The 25,788-nt window shown below is 41.6% G+C and overlaps 1 protein-coding gene across 1 annotated transcript; it reads left to right on the forward strand.

Annotated features, from left to right (window-relative positions):
• The first annotated feature begins 9,218 nt into the window (after positions 1-9,218).
• Positions 9,219-10,285, forward strand: LOC114876263. The gene is made up of 4 exons (XM_029187521.2): positions 9,219-9,607; positions 9,714-9,759; positions 10,130-10,196; positions 10,282-10,285. The coding sequence occupies exons 1-4, from the start codon at positions 9,389-9,391 to the stop codon at positions 10,283-10,285; spliced, it is 336 nt and encodes a 111-aa protein (XP_029043354.1). The 5' UTR covers positions 9,219-9,388.
• Positions 10,286-25,788: the final 15,503 nt, after the last annotated feature.

The raw sequence follows: 25,788 nt of genomic DNA on the forward strand, positions 1-25,788 counted from the left end.
TCTATTGAAACTTCCTGACGCACTTGAAAACCTCTCGAGAATCTCGATTGCTGCACGTTTCCAACCACGACAACTTTGCCATCATGATTTTATTGCCACTATGATAGCGGTTAAGGACGAGCCTGAGCTATGTACGAAAATCACTGATACTTTTCACGGTTGCATCGAGCTGGTCCGCGGTTACAGAGACTTGGGTGCTCTTGGGAGACGTTTAGCAAACCTGGCTAACTTTCTCTAGAAAGCGTTTCGATTATAATAGATATATGTACACCTCGAACCGAGGTAACCGTGTCAGAGATAGATGACTTGTTGATTTCTTTTGGATCCAGCACTTAAGCACCGAGTGCACGCTAATTGATCCATTACTTCATTATGCGATTAGAAATATGTAATTTCAAGTTAATTGAACCATCGATGGAAAGGATTGATTCAGGAAATAAATTCCAGGGGAATTCACATTGTAGAATTTTTAAAATAGAAACCGAAATACTTATGAATTATTTATATCGATGAGGTGTTAAGTATTAATGAAATTCCGCGTGGGTTTTAAACGTCTAGACGATGATCATCGAAAATGCAGAAAAGATATTCGAATGGAAATTTATATTTGAAATCTACAGCGACGCGGAGTGTGCAATTTGTGCAAGAATAATTTCGCGAACATTATTTTACGTGTTCCGTCGAGGTATTCAGACAGAGTAGACGGCCGTTCGACAAGAAGGAGTTTTTACTCGAATTAAAGAGAGACGATTTTTAACCGACTTCGAAAAGGAGGAGGTTACTCAATTCGATCAGTATGTATGTTTTTTTTTTTTTTTTTTTTTTTTTTTTTTTTTTTGTGTGTGTTCACCGATTACTCCGAGATGAGTGTACCAATCGGAACGAAACCTTTTACATCTTGTAGGGTATGTCTTCCGGTTGGTCCCATTGAAAAAAAATTTTTCATTTTTTCATTGTTATTGTAAAATACAGGAAGTTTTTAATGTCAAAATTGGACGATTTCAATGAACTTTTAATATGTTGTCGGGGAAATGATTCTGAACAACTTTTTCATTATGCATAATTAACGGAAAGCTTTAGTTTCCGAGATATTCGTAAAAAACTATTGTTACTACTACATTGAATTCTACGTATGCCTACGTGTCTTTACCGGTGTATGAGTCAACATGCAGTCGCCGATTCTCTACTGTTTCTTGTATACATGTATACTTTCCAAGGCATGAACCGATTGCGATGAAACCTTTCACATTTCCGCGATATCTCACTTGCAAAAATTTATGCAATTTGTTATTGTTAATAACTATTGTTATAACTTGTATGGAACTTGTTATCACTAAAAACTATCGTTGTTGCAATTAACCAATAAGAACGGTAAACCACCTTACGGCATCCTACAAATACCGCTCGTTCCACTAAAAAGTGTGAAATAAAATAATTTTTAACAAAAAATACAACCGACTTCGAAATGCACTAAAAAGTATGAAATAATTTCTACTTCATTTATACAAATACCCAACAGCTATTAATAAAACCTATTTACTCGTTAAATAGTATACTAAATACATTTCAACCTTTTCGGAGGCGGCGCAAAATTAAAAACTTTTCTTATACTAGAAAGATTCAAGCGTCGATAACCTATCAAATCATTATTGACAGCATCGTATATTCGGGTATTTTTAATTTTGCGCCGCCTCCGAAAAGGTTGAAATGTATTTAGTATACTATTTAACGAGTAAATAGGTTTTATTAATAGCTGTTGGGTATTTGTATAAATGAAGTAGAAATTATTTCATACTTTTTAGTGCATTTCGAAGTCGGTTGTATTTTTTGTTAAAAATTATTTTATTATCTCTGAAAAGGTTGCCTCTCGCCGATCCACCTTTACCAGGATTTTTCCCTTTCTTCCTCAGACTGGCGTCCCTTTATCAAATTTTTCACTGAATTCTTCAATCTCTGGCGCAAGGAAAACGCGTGCATTTAAACCTGTTAACTCGATCCGCAGACGTTACTCTGCAAACAACATCTTCCAAATTTTCTTCCATTTAAAATTCTATTTACCGATCGCTTAACCGTGCTACTATCAAAATTCCTAGTTTTATAAAAATAGATTTATTTCTTTTCTTCGCGCTTACAGCTATTTTAGAATCTTCTTTAATTACTTTCTCCAAATTTAGCATACGCGAATAATTAAAAATAGAAAGTTAAATAAATGGCATGGCATAGAAAATTGAAAATTTCTTCCGTTTAACCATGCCCTACATTCTATTTTAAGGGTTGAATTCGTACTCTGAACAGACATCGTTATTCCACGATTAGCTGTACATACGTATTCGAAAACGGAAACGGAAACGTAAACGGCGCGGTTCGCTCTGGAACGATCAAACTTATCTGCTCGGCTGACAGCTGTCGACGTTACGTTTGTCGTTTGATTTGAAAACGCACAGTCGCAGATGAAAGGCGAACTTCTCTCTCTCGGTTTATCTAACTTCGCGTATCTTACACGGATCGAGAGGTTCTACCTCTGTTTACCGGCGGCGATACACCGTGTATTTCTACATTCGTACAAGCATGTCGGTTACTCATCTCATCTCATCCCGTTTGTATCTGCACCGTGCACGCTTTACGGGCCGCATTTGCATACTTTGTTCGCAATGTATCCTTGTCTCGGCGGCTTTTAAAGCTCTTTCCGGCATTTGTCTGTCGGGCAGGAAGAGATCGTCATGGGTATTCATCGCGGCGATTCCCTTTTTTCTCCCCTCCCGGCCACTTATTCCTTTAATAGAGAGATGTTCTTTTGCCTATGAATAATTAATAGGCCGAATTTTTTTTTTTCATCTCTTCTTCCTCGTTTTCGTAGCCTTACGCGCGGTGAACGTCAGCTTCGACGAGGATGCTTGTCCTTTTAAAACGCAAGTATCGCTTGTTGGTAGTGAAAGGATTAATTTTTTGTTTCCTTCTTGAAAAAAATAAGTTTCAGGATATTGTTCTATGACGTATCGATGTGTTTTTTGTAGTAAAAAAAAAACAAAATAGAAAATGGAATGTGTATCCTGCTTCTTTAATTTCTCAATTAACGCCACTCACAGAACATTATAATTTCAAAAACATGGTCGACTTAAATTTCAGATCTCTCACGACGATTTGTAATCTCGTTGCTTTTCGAGAGCGCAACCTCGGGAATAAGTTTGCGAAACATTTCGTAGTTTCGCCAACGAAACTGCCAGCGGGCTTGATCCAGATTTAATTAGACTTTCGTTTAATTGTAATTCAGTTGACGGTCCTGCGTCCACGATTCTGCGATATCAAATCCTGAGCCGTTCGTTCTTTCACGACCGCGATGGAGATGAAAATCTAATCAAGACTTCGCGGAGCGTTACCTTTAGCCTCGAGGATGAATAAGTCCAAGACTTATTCGTAATTTTTCTTCACTGTTGGAAGGACTGTCGATTATTCGACGGTGTAGGGTGATATTAAGAACCGTTGCGGCGCATAATGGATGGCAGCGAAGTACGCGCTTAATAATTAACGGCGTATCCGTAGAAGAGGAGAAATGAAAACCCGCGGCGAAGCATCGACCGACAAACAATGCCGCTCATTACCGAGTCCGTATCGAAACTCTCGAGTCCTCGTAACGAGATGCAAGTAGCGGTATTCCTGATTCCCACCCTGATAACCTAATAATCATCGCAGTTGAAGGATCACCCGATCGTCGGAGTCGTTCATCCTTAATGCGATCCTATTCATTATCAATTACCTTTAACAATCAACCCTGAATAATCCGATCGAACGATCTCTTTTAATCCGTCAATTATTAGCGCAATTTTAGCGCTATTCTATACATTATCAAAACATCAGAGGAATTGCTAAAATTCTTCCAAAAACACCCTCGAAACCGATTTCGTACCACTACCAACCACTCGATCTCTTTCTCCCTGTTTCTGAAAAACACTTATCGTTCATGCTCAACAAATACTCGTTCACACCCTCAGCTTTCGAACGATTCACGTTCACTCTTGTGACACATTTTTCCTCGGCTTTCGATCGATCAGCGTAGATCGATGTTTCAGGGTAGGTAAAATAAAACAGTATCTACGGAAAAGGATAATGAAAATTCAAGCGGGGTTCCTAATTATTCATTCTAATCAGAGAAATGGACGCAGGAAAACGAAGCTTCGAAGTGGCAGATTGCGGGTAACGCGTCGTTAATACGAAATTAATCGTGACCCAGCAGCAGGAATGAAATGGATGTTTTCATCAATTTTAAACGAACAATGCGGACGCGTAAGTCGGTCACGTCGGTCGGTAATTAAACAGAAATTATAAGCCATTTGGAAATGATTAATTTGACGGTTAAAATCGAAATAACAATGGCAGATATAGACGTTCGTGTCCTGGCTGGTTGTATCGTTCGATATCCAGTATTTCTTTCACGTTCTTCAACCACGGGTTGCTCCTTCGATACCCATTAACCGTACCTACCGCAAGAACATCGAATTTCCGGTATTTTCAGGACATCGTTTGCTGTTTTTCTACCTCGATTGGGCCAACGCGACGAGAAGCCGCCGGTTAGACGTTCTCGAGCAACTTCGAACGCGGCCATCCGGCGAATCGATCGATCGATACGATCGATAAATCAATTGGATGGCAAGACGTTTCCTTTGGCGTCTTAGCAGGGAAGTTTCTTCGTTAGACACACCGCAAACGCCATCACCCTCTACCTCTCACCCTCTTTCCCTCCTTTCTCCTACGCCTGTTTGCGATGCTGCAACGGCTAAACTATTAATTAAACTAAAGAATTCTTCTACACTTTTTTTTGTCTGCACCACGCGAGCAACTCGTTACCCCGGCTCTAAAACTCAATTTACCCGGGTGTCGTGGTGCTTTAGATTTAACGCTCGTCCACCACAGTGCATGTTCTCGTTCGAAACGAACCTTTCATGCGCGACTCGAAGGTAGGGTATTTTTTTAAAAAATTTCAAATTATCGAAAGTACGTCGAAGGTTGGAAATTTCGTACTTTCCGACAGCGGATGTATAATTAAATTCACAATTTTTTTCTAATAAAATAAATATTCTCGCGAAAGGATACTTGATAAAGTAATATCGTTAAATATGAAATTTCCTCGTAACCCACACAATATGCTTTAATTTCATCAACGATCGATACCGCTCGATCGAGTCGTCGTCGCTTTCAGCCCGTTTAATTACAAAACCTTCATAACCGAGTTAAATGAAATTTTTTTCAATCGAGACAAGCGATCGTCTCGCTTTCGCGCATAAATTCGTCCTTTAACAACGAACGAAAGAAGTCCATTTTCTCGGCGATAAAAAGGCAAAATATTGTCTCTCCATTTGTTCCCTTCCCTTCAGTTACTATCAATTTCTTGGTGCTCCCTTTTGTCGGTTCGAAGCGTACGCTTACAAATAGCTAAGCGCATACTTTCGAACGGTAAGGAGCAGAAGGCGGAAGTAAGCTGGCAGAGAAAAATGAAAAAGAAAGAAGCCGATCGTACGATCCTTGGCTACCTGTAAACTCGACGATACCCGAGTATTTCAATACGAAAATCTTTCCCAGGGAAGCAGGTCCGACCAGTTTTCACCTCTTGACCGTGAGGCACGTAATATTACGTCACGTGCCGTGGATGCATCTCGCGGCGAAAGAGATTCCCTTGCTCTTTCGATGCCGAGAATGCCCGGCTATTTCGCAATTCGCTATCGATATAGGTGCACACACACACACACGATTACGTATTACCGATGATATTTTATATTTTCTGTATGCATTTACGATTACCGTGCAACGCGTCCAACGGATTTCGCAAACGATACACCGCATCGGGTCGCAGCCGAACGTTAATCGTCGAAATGTTGTGCTTGTTTGATCGTCTAGCGATTCCAACGTTTATATTTAATGAAACAAAATCGAATTTGTCCTAAAGTAACGAACGCTCGTTCGTGTAATGAATGCTCTTTTGATTGCGCTCGATTTTGAGTTATGTTTCAACTACGATGTTTGCTTATCCACAGTTTTTATTTAATAATTCAATACACATTTTAGCAATTGTTTTGTTAAGTAATCAATTTTGCAAACTTCTGTCTATGTAAATCTGTTTGAAAGGATGAGAAGAGTAATGGTGATTAATAGAGTCAATTAAATCTTGCATCACAAAATGCATATGTAAACAGAGTGCAACGACTGACCGTCGATTATTCAATCTAAACACCATAGAATTATTTTACCATGGCGAACGATGAAATAACCGCTTCCCCGAATTCTGTAGCAACAACAAATCCAAGTGAATCAATGTTGCAGCGAAGCTGCTGCAACGTCTAATTAACTGCTCCACGGCAATTTTTCCAACACTATATTTATTCCCCAACATCTCGGTGATAACGATGTAACAGCGGAACTTTCACCATCTCACATAATGTTTTAGAGATCGAGGACGATCGAGAGTGCACAATTTAAATCGAGTTCCTTTCGTGATGACTTAAACAAGATTTTTTAATACATTTAAATTTGCAACGTTCACTCGGAATAATTATTAGAAATCTACTGGCGTTGGCAACGAAACGGTAGATGGGTATTCTACCATGCAAGATTCGATTAAACCAAGCTAAGTATGTCATTGCAGATGAGCTTTTAGTTTGCAACGAATGAACAAAGTTTTGGAGGATCGACTCGACGCTCCGGCGTGAATAATACAGCAAGATTTTGTGTAGAAATTAGCGAGGCGAAAGAGTTCTATTCGAGTCAACACGTTTTACGAGCGACGAACGAAATTTCTTGACGCTGAATCTTCTGTGAATGGCGAGAGCCGTTCTATGAGATGTAAATGCACTAGCGGTGGAATTCAATTCAAATTCACCTTCTTTATGACGGCTGAACAATACCTACGGATGTTGGATGTTCGTGAACAAATAACGAGTACATACCTGAATAGAAAATTTTCTACAACTTAGGAATCGAGTAAAAGAATTTAGCTCGAAAATAAGCTACACTATCAAAATTCAACAAAATCAACATTTCTAATCTCTGCTTCCTTCCAAACAGATAAATCTTCCATTCTATGCTAACCAGTCTGAATGAATTAAACCTCAAAATTCAGACAATAATTTCCAGAGGAATCTGTTCAGCCACCTTACGTCATGTTTCACCCAGAAATAAAACAAAAACCGTGTAGGTGAAAAGCAAAGCATAAAACGTGAGATATTTCACCATCCAATAAAACTATAAATCCCATCCGTTAACATCGACGGGAATAAAAATAAACAGATATGACGGAAAGAGAAAGAAGAAAACGGTAAGAGATTCCGGATGGACCCTCGTGACGGTCCAGTGTGTATCTTTTCCGTACACCTTTGTTCACGGCTGGAACAGTGCAACTTTCACCGGTGAAGTGCAGCAAGATCGAGCTTGATAGGTCGATTCACTGCTACGAGATTGTACGAGGATCATTCAAATCCACGCGAACTCGAGCGCTCGCCAGCATCGAGAAGGGTCATCGTCGAGCAGGAAGAACAAAGAGCATCGATGATGTAACGCGGCGGTTTCCATCCGATCGAATGCCGATCGCTTTATCTTGTAAACGACAGTGGTTTCATTAGCAAAATTGAGAACGCGTGATAACTTATCGTATTTCACGATTCAAACGTCCACATTGTTGACGTCATAAATTCAATGCAATCAAACAATTCCATTGTGACATTCCACATGTTAACATTGTAAATACACTGGTAAATGTTTCTACCTATCGATTGCAGCAATTGAAGTCATTGTAGCAAGACTGATCGATTGATTGGTGTCAAACGCTTTGCCTTAGAGAATGAGTAATTGTCTTTACTCTACCTAGATTCTAGGTCCTAGAATTACCAACATCTTCAGGTAATTATTATTGCTATTGATGTTGGACAAAATAAAATTGTGTAATTATTAACTTTTGCGTTAATTGGCAAATGAAATTTTAGGAGTACGTCGAAAGGAATATTTTAAAGCAATTTTGTGGATCAGGTGATACGTAAGAAGTCGGTCGAGTCCAAGATGTGAACGGTGAAAGGCCAAGATGGCCCGTACCATCTCTCGAGTTACCTTTATTCCGTCGGAACGAAAGCGAAATTTTCGCACGAGGAGATCGTTCTGCGAGCTGTAGGTACCCTGGAGCTGTATCGCGAGTTGGCGCATTAGCGGAAACGAGTGATCGCGTGAGTCATCTCGAATCCATTATCGTCGATCCATTGTCTTCGAGACTTGAGCGTGATTTACTTGACGGACGATCGTGTCTGGTGCAACGAGAAACGAAGTAGCGACGGAAATTCGATATTCTCTTTCGCAAAATTTTCGAGCAAAGATTCTTGAAATGTGAAAAAATTTTTAAAAACACAGTAATATAAAAATATACATTATTCCTTTTAAGAGCTTTGGAAGAATTTCTAATTTCAAACGATATTCTAATCGATTACCATCCCATTAGTAGTCGCGAGACGAATGAGCCGATGGCTCGTCGAATCGCGCCTTTTATCCATCGACACCCCACCGTATCACGTGGAACGCTTATCAACCGGATCGCCAATTGATAATCGTCGAGAATTGCGCGACGATAATGGACACCCTCGGTGAGAAAGGGATCAGATTGTTCTCCGATGAAAGTAGGCTGACGCGATAGCCATCATGCACGATTACGAAGCACGGCGAACCTGTTCAATTAGACGATGAAATTTAATTTTGCTATCGTAACAACGATGTCTGCTGTTGCATTCGTTAGCCGTTGATTCTGCTGAAAGTTGAGTAACAATTCAAACGGGTTTCGTTAGAAATCGGACAAAATTGGATTATTAGCTTCGGAACGATTTGTTAACGAGCGATTTAATGAAAGATTTTGTCAATTTTCAAGCGCACAAATCTCCCCTGAATCCTATGGTATCTATGCAGAATCATGTTGCATAACACACCTAACGAATCCAATTATAAAATACCTGAAACATTTTCAGAAATCCCAGCGGGGTGGGGTGGGGGTACAAAAAACGCAGAAGAATAACAGAGATTCTGTTATCGAAACGATGGTTACCCGGGGTTTCGTAGTCAAATCCGTCTGTTCCCGTGGCTGGCCCGTTTTCCACGCAATTGCATGAAATTCTGATGACGTTTGGCCCGGTCACGCGGTTCCTTTCCATCCTCCTCCTCTAAACACTCTCTAAGCATCGAGATTATCTATCTAACGAATCATCGCGGTTCCCCGAGGATCCTCCATTTTCACGAACAATCGAGTGCGTCGGTCTCGTTGGCGAAGATGACTCGCACGACCCTGTAACCCAGACAACCGGTCCCCTTCGAAGATTCACGATCGTCCGGTCAGATTAAGCGGTGGCACGCGGATTGTTACATCGTCGCGATGGAGAGGCGACCAAACGGGGAGGGAGCCGGAGGTGTACGCACACATACAGAGGATAGTAGGGGGATTTTTGTGGAGATGGTGGTGGTTATGAACCACGAACAGAAGACACATCGAGCGAAAAGGGGGAAAAAGAAGGGCGGGGATCTGCGAAGAAAGGCAGGTGCTATAAAAGAGGCGCCGGTCCGGACGATGGGCATCAAACACCTCAACATGAAGGTACGTGGTAAGAGCCGTGAGTGAACGGTGAATTCGTACGGTGTTCGATCATTCTTTCATTTTCTTTTTTTCTTTCCAACGATTCACCTGGATATTTTCGTTACAGGTGTTCGCGATTACGCTCCTCTTGGCGTTCGTAGCCACAGCCTACGGTGAGTAACCACCACACCAACGTGATTTTCCAACGGAAGGTAGATCAGGGGTTAAGAGTCTGGACGCGTCGCGATAAAAGAGGAAAGAAACAGGGAATCGAGAATTTGCAATCCGGTTGGAATGAAGTTCTTGCCGTCGCGATTTCATACCGGTAACGCTGCGCGATCGAACGAAATCGTAGCAGCTATTCGCGATTATCCTTAGTTAGTATCGATCGTTAACCGGATCGCGAAACTATTTGACGTAAATTAGTCGCGGGGAATGCTCGAGAGTATCTGACACCGCCGGTTTGGTGTTAACGAGCTAAGGAAAAATGGCAAGACGAGACGGGGCGAGAAACTCGAGCGATACTTTTGTTTCGTCTTACAGCCGGTTACATAAGTAGCGGCTGGTCAGGTGGAGGCGGTGGCTGGTCAGGTGGCGGAGGAGGTGGTTGGTCAGGTGGCGGAGGCGGCGGTGGCTGGAAATATGGAGGCGGCGGCGGCGGCGGTGGTGGAGGAGGCGGTGGAAAAATCATCAAGGTGATCACGGTGAGCGGGGGCGGTGGTGGATGGCCAAGTGGTGGAGGCGGCGGCGGAGGATGGAAGAGCGGATGGAGCGGCGGCGGCGGCGGTGGCGGTGGATGGCCCAGTGGCGGTGGTGGATGGAGCAGCGGCGGCGGTGGTGGTGGTAAGAACAGAATTTCTTTCTCTTTTGTAATCCCGATTTTTTATACAGAGAACGTGGATCAAGGGTGTTTTAATCGTTCGAGTGCCACTGGTGATTGTATAAATACGTTCAAGTGTTATTTGTTCACTCGTGTATTGAACATTGTTGTTTACGACTCCGTGTGATTTGTTTACGACAGAAGGGAACCTCCTTCAGAATTACTAGTTTTGTTTAGAAATATTTTTTCTTGGCAATTTTCATTTTAAGGGAGTGAAATTTTCATTGTTCCAGTATTCCTTTGAAAATTTCGCGAAAATTGTTAACGAAGTTAACCATTAATTAAACGGCGTATTTACTTCGACAGTATTTTCTACGTTCAGAATAAATTCACCGGTAAATTATAAGAGCTCCGTACAATGCGCGTTCATTGTTGAATTTACTGGAAATCGAGGGCGCGAAGGGTTCGACGAAAATATTTTGTTTCGAAGACACGGTTTATTCAGCGAAATGCATTAATATTAATAACCGATAATATATGTTAATAACTTTTTGACCTGAATATCCCCGGGAACGGTAAATTCCGCGAAATCAATTGGTCGCGATCGTTGAACCCGATATATCTTGGCGAAAATAAAGGAGCGTCTAAATTTACAGGGGGCGAATGGCAATTAACTTTTATTCGCGTTTAAGAAGCGTGAAATAATGAGAATTCGAAATCGATCACGACAAAACAGTTCGCCTAATCGACGATAAACTCTCGAACCGCGACGTTCCGTTCCGTGATCGGGACGATCGCGATTAATTAACGAAAGGGTGGCGCGAAATAACGCGCAAATAACTTGCGAGTGGGAATAATTGGGACGAAACAACGTGACAGACAAACAATCCTGGCTCGCGAACGCTGTGTTGTTTCCTGGCTGCTTTTGATTAAAGCGAACCGCGTCGCGTTACGAAACAATTAAAACACAACGATCCAGGGATTTCTAGGGGGACAAAAGGATACGTAAACAAAAGTCCCTGGGGGCATCGTCCGACAAAGAGACACAACGTCCCTCATCCCGATTAACGCACGAAAAATCCTTTTCCAGGCTGGTGGTAAAAGATACCGAACGATTCCTCGGATAATTAGAAGGGAATTTGCTCACCGATCACCAGTGCACATCTTGGCTGTAATTACCGATTGTCGGTTCACGAAGAGACCCTGACCCCCCGGTACCATCTTCGACAAAGATCATCCTCGAAGAAGAGAACAGAAGAGAACTGAAGAACGTGACAGATAACATCGTCAACGAGGACCAATGGAAAGAAGAAACGGAAGAACAATGAAATCTCCAACACCGATTTCCGAGAACACCTTCTTCTTCTTTCGTCAAATTGACACGAAGCACCGGATGGGTGGTGGGTTACTCTTCGACGAAAGTATTTAGAAAATAATACCGTAGATTGTAATTTTTTCACACCGTGTATACGATAAATTCAATTTCACGTAACAGCGCGAACAAAACGATAAAAAGCCCTCCCAAAAAAATGCAAATATTGTAAAAATGAGGAACGATCGCGTTGCGTAGGATATTTTTTGTACTACTTTTCGTATAAAGCATTTTCGAACAACGAGCAACAATTAAAACTCATTCACACACAAAACGTTGCCAGGTGTTTTTGTTTCCATCCGTTTCACCCAGCCCTGCTCCCGTACAGAAACAAAAGTAAACAACGTCCGAAAGCATCGACGATAACATTTGCACGTTCGATTTATGGATCCCATGGTCATCTTGCGCAGGGTGGAAAATTAAAATCGGGTAAACGGTTGCAAAACGGGCGTGGCTGGAGCGCGATATTGCAGAACGAATGGATTTACTATCGCCGCCGCTCTGGCAATAACATTCCAGCTTACGATATTGCAACCGCGTAAATATCATGGACGTGAAATGGTAAAAATGATCGACTCGAAAAGTTTCGCGAACGCAACGTGCATGCTGGCCCAACTTGACATACGACCAACGAAAATCACGCTTGTTGAACAAATAAAAAGATCAAAAGTGATCCATTAAAAATCACTTTTATTTTATTCATTTTTCCACTTAACCGAGTGCACATCCATTCTATTATTAATCTGCGAATGGCATAAATCTTCATTTAATTTCGCGCACATTTTACTTTGAGGAACATCCTTGTTTTCTTGTTCCTTGCTTTTCCACAAACGGTATTAGGCAGAGTAAAAGAATTAAAATAAGGTAAATGACCGGAAGGCTAACTGTTTCTGTTGTTTACAAGAGTAACGAAAAGTTAAAAATAAATGAGAAACAATATGTAAGCAAAACAAGAAAACTCATTTAAACGCTATTGAATTATTTTGATACTGATTAAAATTCTACTATTAGCCTTTGTATTTTTTTTTTCCAATTTTTTTCTGGAACACTGAACATTTTCCAGCAACGCAGCTCCAGCTTTCATACGTAGACTTTTATTAATATTTACGAGATTTTTATTAATATTAACGCGTCGCGTAAAATCAACGCTGTTCATACGATGGGGATACGCGAATTTATGTCAATATTTGTAGGAATAAAATCATCGTGGAAATTAATCATTTTTGAAACGAGAAGAAGCGTGGAAAGTTGTAAATAAGTTCTACCATAAATAACGTCTTAACTTGTAAAACTTCAAAGAGCGAGGTACTTAAAATTAGAATAGCTTCGAACTTCGAGTAAGATTCTGATGCTGAAAGTTCGAGAATGGGATACGCCAAGATATTACTTCAACCTTTTTTTACTTTAGTATCTTGAAGAAATTTCGAACAGTGCTTCGGCTCTGTGAAATATTCAGAAACCATCTTTTCGCATTGCGACGAATTACAAGATTGCTTCATCAAAAATATAAACGGTTAAACGCAAAATTATTCAGAATTTACGTCTGAAACAGCTTGTAATCAGCAGCTGGTGTACACGAGAGGAAAACAAACACACACGGTATTAAATAATCAGGAAAAGCAAACGGCGCAACAGCTCCAGCGATTTCATCCTTGCTTACAACTTTCATTCGTTACACGCATTCAGAAACACCCTTTGCATACAGGTGTCCGTCCGACTTCCTTAATTGGAAAATTGCGTACTGTTTAATTATTTTCTTTGCGAAAACGTCGACGGAACGTTCTCCCTTGAATTCGCCCGACAAAGGGGTCATTTAAAGCTTCGATTCTATAATATTAGAATCGATACTTTCGTGAAACTTGACGAGCGGTTTATGACGAGAACAGCTGCGCGAACAAACAATTCACTTGTAAAACAGTGGCTCGAACTTTCCTTTAATTACCTCAACTGATAATTAAGATATTAATATCTTGTTTCGTTGGGTAAAGGGTACGGCTATTACTTTGCAACTTTGAAAATAAACTTTGAAGACTATTTATATTTCTAAAGAACAGAAAAATAATGAATGTTTGCATGTTCTAACAGCAGTTTCCTCGCGGGTAATGAAAAAATACAGTAGAAACAAGTATACGATACGTTAGTACAAGTTTGTTCGCGAACAACGTCCGAGAAACGGCATTAAAGATGCAACAGCCGCGAAAGTAATTTTCGTCCGAGGAGAAACCGGGACGCGTTTCGTTAATTGCTGTAATTCTTTCATAATGCCTCTCCTCTCCTTTTTCGACATCCCTCCGAAGCGAGTTTTGTTACTTAATTATTAACGCGCCTATCAGATCATCAGATACATATATCCGGAGCGTACACACAAAAGAAGCCGTGAGAATGAATTTCAACCTGACCCGTTAACCGTTTGAGAAATTTTACCGAGAGTCCACGAAAGACGCCCGGTTAGGTCAATATCCGATTAATTAATTAATTTACGTAATTGAGTTACGCGGCAATGGAGGCACTTACGCGGTTGCGCGCCCTAATAATTCTCGATGCTAGGGCGGTGAAGGGATAAAATTTCATCTGGTAAAAATAAAGCTGTAACCATACCGGGAAACCTGCTTTTAATGGTCGAGAATTTTTTCTCTTTATTATGTTTCTTTTTTTTTATTTTATTTTTTTAAGAGAGAAAATCTTAATTATATGAAATTATAACGAGATTATTAAGACTTCATTCTTATTTATATCGTTCGTAATAAATGAATTATGATTTTAAAGATTCAAATGAAAATTTATACGTTCCCCGGATAATTTTCGGACGGTTAATTCGCGCGTGTGCTTTAATTGAAGTTTGCTAATTGGGTGCTGTTACATCAAGTAGACTATCCTCCTATAAATAATATTTAAATAATATTATCAGGTCTATCGAGCTATAATTATCGTAATGCGATGTTTGTAATGTAATATTCAAGAAATTATCGTGAATCAATGTTTATTTATTTGTTCGTTAAACGAACGATACTCGCTCGAATAAACTGTACCGCGTAATCGTTACCGAGACCACGGTACGGAGTAAAAATGATAAAGTTAGAAATCGAGATCGGTAAATTCAACGAAATGTAATAATTATCTACATTAAACGTATTCCAGCGAAATGGAATTCTGTCAGAATTCCTGAAATACAAGTAATATCCCGATATTCTAATCAATGCAAAATATATAATCTCCAATAATTTCACTTCCCATAATGAATCTATTTTTGGCTCAAATTCCTAGGATTCATATTACCATTACAAAATACACTTTAATTCACAAATCTGATACTGCAAACAAGGAGCTCAATGAACAATGAACTTCTAGTATAGCTATTGTAACTGATCTATTAATAACCCGTTAATTACTAGTTTTCCATTCATTACAAGCACGGTGTAAACACAGATCACAAGTGTGATATTAGTGTAACGATTCTATCGTCTTCCGTCTTATCTTCTCCCGACAATTTACTAGATCACTATCATTAGAATAACCACGTGCATTCATCTCTGACGAACAACGCGACCAGAATAAAATCGATCTAGCCGAGGGATCGGCATTCAATTTTACAAACACGCAATGGCAAAACTTTGAAATATACAAAGCCGAGGTAATAAATACGTATTTGCAGGAAACCGAAAATAGATAGGATAAAATATGAGAGGGAAAATATTACCCGAAATTTCGATCACGTCGATATCCGATGATTAATGTTCCCAAACTATTTTTTTTTTCTATATACGAAACTAGGTATAAATTTGATAGGAATACTATAAATCTTTCGGATTAAATTACCCGTGAAATCTCTTCCAATGAAATTAATGATAAGTTAATTACCTTGTAATTTATTCTACGATTATCGACTAGGTACTCCTTAAATGCAATTATCGATAAATAATAGCGATCAATGAAAGATAAGAAATTTTGCTCAAGGTCCCGTATCCACGTTCGTGTTGTTTTTAATGCAGCCAATTTGCAGAACTCGCCGGTACCCTCGAAGAAAGGCTCGAAAAGCATCCAACGCTAATTGGACCCTTCAGATATCTACTCTGAATAATCAGCAAGCGTCCGTCTTGGAATTATTCGCGCGAATTCCACCCAGACCCCGTTTCCTCGCCCCTCGATGATGCTTCTTTCGCATCTAACACGCAATGATATTTCATTCTTCTTCGAAACTCGTTTCAACCTCCTACGCGCGAATCATTGAAATTCACCCGAATCGATAGGTTGCTGATTGGAAAAATTAAAGTCACGTTGATTGTATCGCTTTCTAGAGCGATCAATTAGCTACAACTTTTTGCCCCTCGATACCATATTAAAAAATACATGGAGTAATTATCGATCGACTACCTCATACCTATCGAATCTATAAATGAATGAATCGCTGCTAAAGTTGTTCCTGCTGAAAGAGGCAATTTCTTCGACGAACGAGAAAGTTTTCTTTCGTCTTGTTGCTCGTTTATGGTATTTCAGCCGGTTTATCGTTCACGGTAAAGGTAATATTTAGAAACTGCGCTATGCGGATCCACCAGAGACGAAGCTATAAATTATTCCGGTTATCCATATCTCAATTTTACATTTTTACATAAATATCCTACGTTTCGCATAAATATTCCGTTTATACTTGACGAGGACAAGCTTCTGAGAGATCGCGTATAAAATGATGTAATTAAAGGAATTCGTAATTAAAATTTCGACGCCCTCGACCCTCAAATATTTGCTTCGAAAATAACGTTATTTATTTGTAATTAACAAGCATTGAGAACAGGTGAAATTCGTAGGCGAAGATAAACGCAAGTTGCCTCGGGCGTTGAGCAAACACGAAGAAAAGCAAGCTGGCGACAAGGTCTCTCAGGTTCGGTTGGTTTATCGAAAGACGCGGGACGTAACGACGCTCTAGCAACTCTGTTTCGATTAATGGCGTATTCGACGGGCGTTCAACCGCGGTTCCACCAATTAGATTTCGAGTGAAGGGTCTTCAACGTAGACGACCGGGCAGCATCAATTGTCGCATAAATTTATTGGACGCGTTGATGGCTTGGTAGCCGTGCAATCGACTGACACCAATTTACGAGACCGTCCGCTGGCCGGTTGACTGGTAAAACCGGAAACAGTTTCGTTTCACCGGCACAACGGTCCAACGTTTCCACTTATGCCTATTTTCATATTCAGCCTGACAAATCGATCACGCGCGAATCATGGAAATCAATAATCCCGATAGCAGATAGTAAATTTTTACCCCTTTAATTTTAACCCGTTTAATTCGATCGTTTTCAGGGTCGACGCAAGGGTTAATCAACTTTGCGTTCTAGTTGGAATGCGTTTACAGAAATTGCACCTTGTATCAGGAAGCGGCATTGCCGACAATTCTATTCCGGTTAATGGCCATCGATGACGAGGAGCAATTAAATTAGCGCGGATTACGAAATGCGCGTCAGTGTGTGTGAAATAGGGAGCGACCGCGTAGGCGGTCGGGAACAAGAGGGTGCGGGTATAAATTTGGGGTAGGCCCGCTACCAGTACCATGTTTCAAACACATCTGTGCCACAACCTCGATCGTCTCGTTTCCTCTTACCCTCTACCAATCTATCCCTCTCTCTCTCTCTGAACGCTTCTGTTTCGATTTCGCCATCGAAAACGATACGATCTCTCTCTCTCTCTCTCTCTCTTCACCTATTTCTCTTCCTATTCTCACGTGTTTTCCGTCTTTCTTTAGGCCTGCTCCACTTCCCTTCTGGCTCGTTTCACCCTATCGTTCTACCTGTCTGCATCGCTCCACCTGCGCTAGGCGCCACGAATGCTACGCTTCTCCATCTCGCCCCGTACCACCCTCCTCGTTCACCCTCCTCCGTGGCCGTGTTTCATGCCACACCAGCACGGGGACACGCTCCTGGTGCCAAACCCGAATCGACCTGACGCTCAGCGTGGCCGATTACAAATCTGACCAATTAGGCGCACACCTACGCTCGCTGGATCTAAATTGGCGGCCGCTACGAAGGCGGCACCGTTTACCACCTGATCGCGCCCCTTCCCGGCCATCGAACCACCCTGTTCGCTTCATCGACGATTACGAAATATTATTAAACGCGACGAGCGTGACCTGAAACGATCCGGGGATTGTACGCTTCCAAGTCGGCGGTGTAATCGGCTCGTTATCCTGATCAATCGATGCGGATTACGTTGCACTCGCGTTCAAGCTACCTCGTCTCAGACAGTCGTAATCGGGAAAAGTGTAATTAAAGGCTTACAATAGTTCCGATACTTAGCCTTTGTGTTATAAATACGCTGTATCGTTAATTTTAATTGGGACAGATTTAACTTACGAATCGACGAGACTGTATTTTTCATATGCACCGATGAAATGTGCAACCCGCGAACACGAGGGAAATAAAATTAAGTAGATCCTCGTCGATCCTTCTCTTTCCACGGCTGCTTTTACGATGTTTTAACGTCATAAGGGCTATAGTTGAAGTAGAAAGTAACGAGATGAGCGTAACGTATAACGCAAAGAGGCGATGTAACAAGAGGATCGTATATAACAAAGTTCCCTTGCTAACTAGCCTACAACGGCTAAGGGGGTTAGAAACCCCCTTGTTCAAAGCCAGATAAACGAGCTGAACGACTATTCAAGAATCCCAGTTTGTACAGTAGTCGGTGACAAACTAATTTCCAAGCTGCCGTGCCCTTTGTGTATCGCTCGTGTACCTAATTTTCACCTTAACCGGAACAGAATGTCATCGTTAAACGTAACTTATTATAATACACGTGTTATACCGGATTAACCGGTGAACGCGAACACGCATTGAAGTTTTAATATTTAAAATATTTTACGTAAATTTCAATTATCCTCTTTATAAAAAAAAGGAAACATGGAAATAGGTTGTCGGTCGCCTGCGCGAGAGTTAAAATTTCATGTTAGACACGATCACGAGCGATCTATTCATTTTTTCCGGGAAAAGGGGAAACGTTGCGATATCGTTTCATTGTTCGTTAACTGGAAAGCTGCGCGTTCCCAGAACTGCAAAATTCTACTATACCGGTGAGTTGCGTTGCGGCACTATATAGTTGCCAAAAAGAAAACAAAAATGGAGACAAAAAAATCCGTACATACACTTCGGCGAAACAAATAAGACCTCACGGACATTTTGCGTCGGCCTCGATTCAATCGACATGACCCTATATCCCGTCCCTCTTTCCACCTGACTGGCCTGTTTTCGATGTTTCCTTTTTTTTTTCTTCTTTTTTTAATTCTGCACGAATTACTCACCGCGGTATTTTCTACGCAGTGGAAAAAAGAGGCAGAGAAAGAGAGGGACGGGGCAAATGGGGCCGGAAAATTCGAATGCACCCGAGCCACTGGCGACGATAATTTATTATTCGCCATTGGACCACCGGCTTCGTTCCATATAGGGTGGCTCTGGAATACGTGTGCGCCGATAGCCGTTTCGAAACGAGAAAGAGACGGAATGAAACGGTAAAAAACGTAGCGGGTGAGCGCGAGAGAAAGAGAGAGGGTAGGTGGTAGTGACCGAGGGTTAAAAAAAAAAAAAAAAGAGAAAAAGAAAAAAAGAAAGAAGAGAGGAATAGAGACAAAGGACGGGGGAAAAATGCCAAAAAAGAAAAACGAGAACGCGCGAGTCGGTGTTTTATTGCCGGCGGATTTGTCGTATTGACCGAGGGCGGAGAGGCGACGGGGTTGAAAGGCGGAACAGCGGGTGGAAGATTCAACAGAAATGGAAAAAGTGACACTCACCTAGTGGCGGTCGATAAAATCGGCTGATTCCGGTTGTGTATAAATGATTTCGGTCTGGACACCAATCGCGAACAATTTCGGCCCGTTTAACCCGGCTCCTACAGGTCCTCCTGGTCGATACGAAACTTCGTTATCCAGCGTGTTTTTCTCACGGCTCGTTTCAATTGCATCCATCCACTGCTGCAACAGGAAAATCATTTTTCTGCGTTAATCCTGGCCGGATTAGGTGGTACGTTCACAGGTGTGATTACCCAGTCGTCGAATAAACGATTTAACTAAATCAATTTCTAAACGACTAAACACGATTTCTACAGCTTTTAATTTGATAATTTTTAATAAAACTATATATCTTAAAATTATCATTCGATATATATTTTTCAACAAAGGAACCATTTCAATCGTGTCGAAGTGAAGTTTTCAAAGAACGATCGGCACAAAGAGCCAGCCGACGTTAGAAACAATCCTTTGATTATTTTAAGCCCGTGCTACACCCCTTCAGGAATCCTGAAATCGTCATTTCCAGCGTACAAAAGCGACAAAAAGCGAGACATATGAAAATTGACGAAGCATAACTAACTCGTAGGGCGTCGGCTCGGTACACGGACGGGTGTTCTTTAGAATTTCGAGTCGCAGACGATCGCGAGGCGTGGCCGTTATAAAAATTACACGCATTTCCATCTGCGAGCGATACCATCAATCCACAAGCCTCAGGAATAAAAGGAAGGCGGAATGAGTCCCGCTGTGAATCGTCCGTTGATTCACGGCTTGCATCCCCCCATTTTTGTACGACCTCTCCTTTCCTACCTTTCACGCCTTCCTTCTATCTCCTATCTTTATCCGACTACCGGACTTGCGCATCTTTCGGGACTACCGGAGAAAGAGAGATTGAAATTGCGGATTAGAATCTACCTCCGACGAGAGACCGTGCAGGGACGAATTAAAGAACCTTCAACCCCTGCGCGTGGACGTGTAATCCACTCGAAGTCACATACGACAGAGTTGAAAATTATAGACGATCAGTAATCGTATCGATAAAATTTTCAAATATACAAAGGAAGAGATAAAAATGGTAAAATTAAAAATGGATATTTCCTGTAACAAAGAGTCTCGTAAAATTTCAATGAAATTTGGTTGTAATGCAAGAAACCATCAGGAAAATTAATCAGAAATTCGAAATGCATTTATGCAAGATAGACGTTGAACGTGGTTTCATTTTGCATCGCGGGGGAAAATTCTCGTAGCAGCCCTGAAGCACGTTTTATTCTGATGGCGACACGGGCGTTACTATCTTTCGAAATGGAAGGGTGAAAACAGAATATTCCGCCGATATGCAGACGCTTCTTCAAACATTAATGGAGCTCTAACTCATTAAAATCTTATGAGGAAATGGTATCGTGAAAAATATACGTGACTGGTAAACGCGTTTCTATCCAAATATTCATCAAGGATTTCTAACGAAACGATGCCGATCATTTGTGTTAATTAGATTAGTCGCTATTTGGCTGGTTGTGATTACAGATTAACCGGTGTGCCCGAACGCTGCTGCAGTTCACGATAATCGAGTTGATCCATTTTAAACACCGGCCTAATATACAGCGCATGACGATTGCTTCGATGCGTGTGATCAAAGTGGACGTTGCTGTCCGTCGATTAAACGGCCTTTGATGCGTAAAAGCTAATTTGGCAATGAACGGCTTTCCAGAAATTAATCTTCAATCGTGACTGCGGTCAACGCTCGCCTTCAAACCGGAAGAATGATTGCGCGCACTGTGAACGAATCAAGGGAACGACTTGCGAAAACTTGGACGATACTGCTGAGTAATTGGCCGAGCAGCGGAGAAGATAATTACTAGGCCGCCTGTAATATTAATCTTGTAATTCTATATAAACACTCGCAGCGACCACTGTGATCGGCTTACAAAGAATGGTCAAAAAGTCACAAAAAAATCCCTATCAGTCTTTTATAGAGGAGCTTTGCTCCAAAAAATAATTATCGCTTAATTAAATAGGTAACCTTCACCCGCTAACTCCTCCTTTCTCACCTTACTATCACGTTCGCGTACATTTTTAACTTTCTATCGTATCACCTGCATTATTTCCTTGCCGATCTAATTTCATTTACTCTGTTTAAATAGTAAATCGGAAACGGTAAGCAAAAACGATCGATCGAAAGTACTCCGAGGGATGACCGAAACGTGTCAAAGTGGAGAGACGAGTGGCATTCGTATCGCGAAAATAGGCAGAGAAAGAGAGAAACGGGAGAAAGGTAGATCGAGAAGAAAGCGAGAGGAAGCGATGAGAGGAAACTCTTAACTCGGTCCCAAGTTCGACTTGAAAGGCTGCAGTTTCCGTCCTTCAGCGGCCATCGCTCTTTAAACGAGAGGCAGAAAGATTCCCGTTCAACTTGCCGTTTCTTCTCAAATACGTACATACAACCATTCTTTTCCTCAAAGGAAAACTCCGAGCAACCTGCTTCATATACGCTACCGGCAAAAAGTATCGGACCATTTTATCGAAATTACATTTTACAATAAATATAATTCTTTTCTCCTCATAAAATGCTAGCAATCGGTGGATTATGTTTGTACTACTGAAAGCTAAGTAGAAAAAGTCTACCGATCAAAGACTAACTAAATTCAAACTTTCGATTAGCACGGTTTACGTTTGCGTAAATTGGTTAAGCAAAGGCTGACGTTTAACGTGCAATAAGTTAAACAACCTAACGGGATATAAACAAATTCGAAGCTTTCGCGCAACAGAAGCGTGGAAAGTTTATCCCGAACATAAATTGGAAGCAATTTCAGTATTGAATGCATGTCACAACTTGCCGCGGAACGCTTGATCGTTTAAAACGTCTATCGCGCGTACAGGTACGTGTATACAACGAAAGGGTATTTTATTCGGTAGAAGGTAAGGGTAAAATAGCATCCGTCGGTTTTCTCGCGGGGAGAATTCACTTTGCATTTTTACGTTGCACCGAAAGAAGAAATCGACGCTGGATTACCGCGTCGGGGACGTATTCTTCGATGCCGGTGGCGGTCTTTCGTCTTTATCGAACTTCCCGACGCTTCATCCCCCTCTCGGCCATTTAAGATACTCGTTTCTTCGACGATTCAAATTTTAATTCAATTACGACGACGTCGAGGAGAACGGGCGACTCGTAACTCTGCGAGTCTCTCGCGTGTTCCCATCTTCTTTTTCCTTCAGATCTCCCCGAGTCGGCCTCCTTTTTTTTTTCCTCCACCGGCTACCCTCTCCCGCGAAATCTGAATTTAATTATGACCCTTCACGTAGCCGCTTTACTCCTCCATCCTCACACCGCGATTCGTGGCCTATCTCGCTCTCGCATCTCCACCCCCGTTAAGACGCGCACACCTTTCTTCTCTCACCCGTTCCATCCCCCTCTCGCTTCCTTCCCTCGTTTTCTAGCCGAGACAGCTAGACGATCGTAGAGGAGAACGGCACGGGGAGAGGCTTAAATTTTAAAAGGGCGTTTAACCCTCCTATTACTTTTCGACTAGCGCCCCTTCTTCCGTCGTTCAATCTTCGCCCGTGATTCGATAAACGAATTTTGCGATTACAAGCATAGACGTGGCTACCAATTAAATGGCTGCCGCAAATTACAGATTACTCTCGATATCACCCAAATAATTGTATCAACTCGGTAGACACTTTACGTTACGCTGGGATAAACCGATCGACCAAGTTGAAATCGTGGAACGTTAATAGCGATACAAGTATCTCGGAGGATACCTTGGTCGTTTCCGTAATTGGCATGAATTCTTTAACAAATTCGAACGGTTCGATCGTCGCGGGTTCACGTAGGCGTATCGTGCACACGGTCGGGCTGTGCGCGTTATCGATTGATCGTTGAATAAACGATCTTTACCCTTGTAAAGAAATAATGAGGGGATGCATTATGAAAAGATGTATTCCGTACCGGTTACGGATCGTCTGCTGATTAATTCTTTTCCTGTTGCGCTATCTTATTCCTGTCTCGATTATCCTTTAGAAATCATCCACGTCGACGATTCTTTCTTCCGTTCGATTCATTTTCCGCCCTTCCCTTTCCACTCGCCGCTGCTTTTTTTTTATCCCTTCGCATTTTCTTCGGTCCTTCAATATTCTCATTACTACCTCGACGTCGATTCCGTTCGAGATCCCGTGGTTACCAACGGCAATTAAGCTAATGCCAATTAAACAAACCGGCAACCGTTAATTGATGGTTTATATTCCTGCCGGTTCGGCTAGTAACGAGTCCGTGTATCGTAGCATCTAGTCGATCGCTAGGGCTGCTTTCGCAAAATAAATAGGTATCTCCTCGCTAATTGTGATACGCGATTAGAGCGTGAAATGAAATCTTCGAGCTCGTAGACTCGTCGAATCGTCGCTCGGTACGCTCGCGGAAAGCAAGCGGTACTCGCGAGATCCACGCGAAACGATCACGCGCTCGATCGATCTATTCCGAAAATCTACGGATGCCGAATCCATTGGAGGCAAGGCTCTTCCGGTATTTGACACAGCAGAGAGGCAGCTGTATTCTAATTAAACGGTACAACGGTCTGATCTCGGCTTGGAATCCCAAGACCGGCATTGATTACCTAGCCAATTTGCGACAGGCCATTCCCTCTCTCTCTCTCTCTCTCTCTCTTCCCGATCACCTTTTATCTACCCTCCTTGTTCGTTCTTCCACTCTGTTTCGACGAGTTTCCTCGAGGAAATCACCTGAACATCCAATCGCGTCAAAGGGTACAGGAATTAGTTGGAAAAAACGAGACGTTAATTTCCCAAAATGAAAATCACCCTTATTTTAATTGAACGGAATCAAAAGATTTAATGTTATCTATTATTTCGAGGTGTTTCAGGGTGTCTTTACGCGTTGATAGTTCATTTGTCGTTACGAAGAGAAGACGAGGAATAAAGAACGAAGAGTAGGAAAGAGGAAACACGAGTTGGGAGCTACTATTACTGTTTATGTCAATTTCGTGCCTACGGTGCATCACAAAGGAAATAAAAGGGAACAATTGCACCGTCGCCAAGTGCAATTTGCGCCTAGATATTATAAAAAGGGATGAAGATGGGAGGGAAGAGGGAGAGCCAGAGGACAGAGAGAAAGAGGAGTAATGGGAGGGAGGAAACGGTTGGAAGAATGCGAAGGAAAGGGGTAACTAGTAGAAAACAAACGATCCCCGCTTCTCCACTCAGCCCGCATTGATATATTACGTTATATTCTAGGCTCCCGTTTTGTATCGCGGTTGCTTTTCCCTCGTTGCTTTTAGAATTCGATTATTGGAGTAGCGGTAAATCAACGATGGAAATAAACTTAAATTACGAACGTTTCTCCGTTCTACAGCAGATAAATACACGTTTTTAAAAGCGTTTTTATATCGAACGGACAAATCTAGCGTAACGAACGTATCGTGTCCCACCGGGAGCTCCGTTTGCTAAAAACTTGCTGTTGGGAATTTAATGTTTAAACATTTCATAAAACCTTCTAATTCGTTTAATCGTTCGGTCGTAATTCATCGTTAAAAGAGACAGAAGCAACACGACGGTGTATTTAATTATTCGTTAAAATTTACTTAAATCAGCTCCTTTTTTTTCCTCTCCCTTTTGCCACAAAGTTTGTTTAAATTGAACGGAAAACAGCCTCGGGTACAGATTGATTAAGAACAGCAATCACTTTTGAAAACAGTCCAACAACTTGTAGGGAGAGTTTCTTTCGAGAAAAGATGCTCGTTATTTATCTAACCGGGTCAACGCTGCGAGGTATAAGAACGTAAAGTTTTATACCGAAAGACGTAGAAATCTTCGTCTCGAAGTCACTTTGCGAACGTTATAATGGTCGTTAAAAGTAGTGAGATTTCAAACAATCGAGTACCTAAATACTAAGGTCAAAATTGGTATCAGGGTGGGGTGTTCACCCAGAAACCCTCGGTGTAGCCGGTGTGCCCTTTCGGCTCTCTAATTCGCTTCTCTCGAGGGAACGTGACCCGGGGACAAATATGAATTCGTGCAAACCATTTCCGCCGGTTCTTTCACGAGATGGAAACGTAGCCGGTTCTCTCGTACGACGGAGAAAGAGAATGGCAACGGGTCGCGGGATAGACGAGGAGAAATAGCGTCAAGACAACAGCCTTAATAGCCAGTACAATGGGCGGATCTTCGAGTCTTTTACGTCGCACTTGACGAAACAATAGTCGAACGAGTAGCGAGCGATAGACCTGCGCTGCTGT

The sequence above is a fragment of the Osmia bicornis genome, chromosome 4 (genome assembly GCF_907164935.1).
Source record: "Osmia bicornis bicornis chromosome 4, iOsmBic2.1, whole genome shotgun sequence".
NCBI lineage: Eukaryota > Metazoa > Arthropoda > Insecta > Hymenoptera > Megachilidae > Osmia > Osmia bicornis.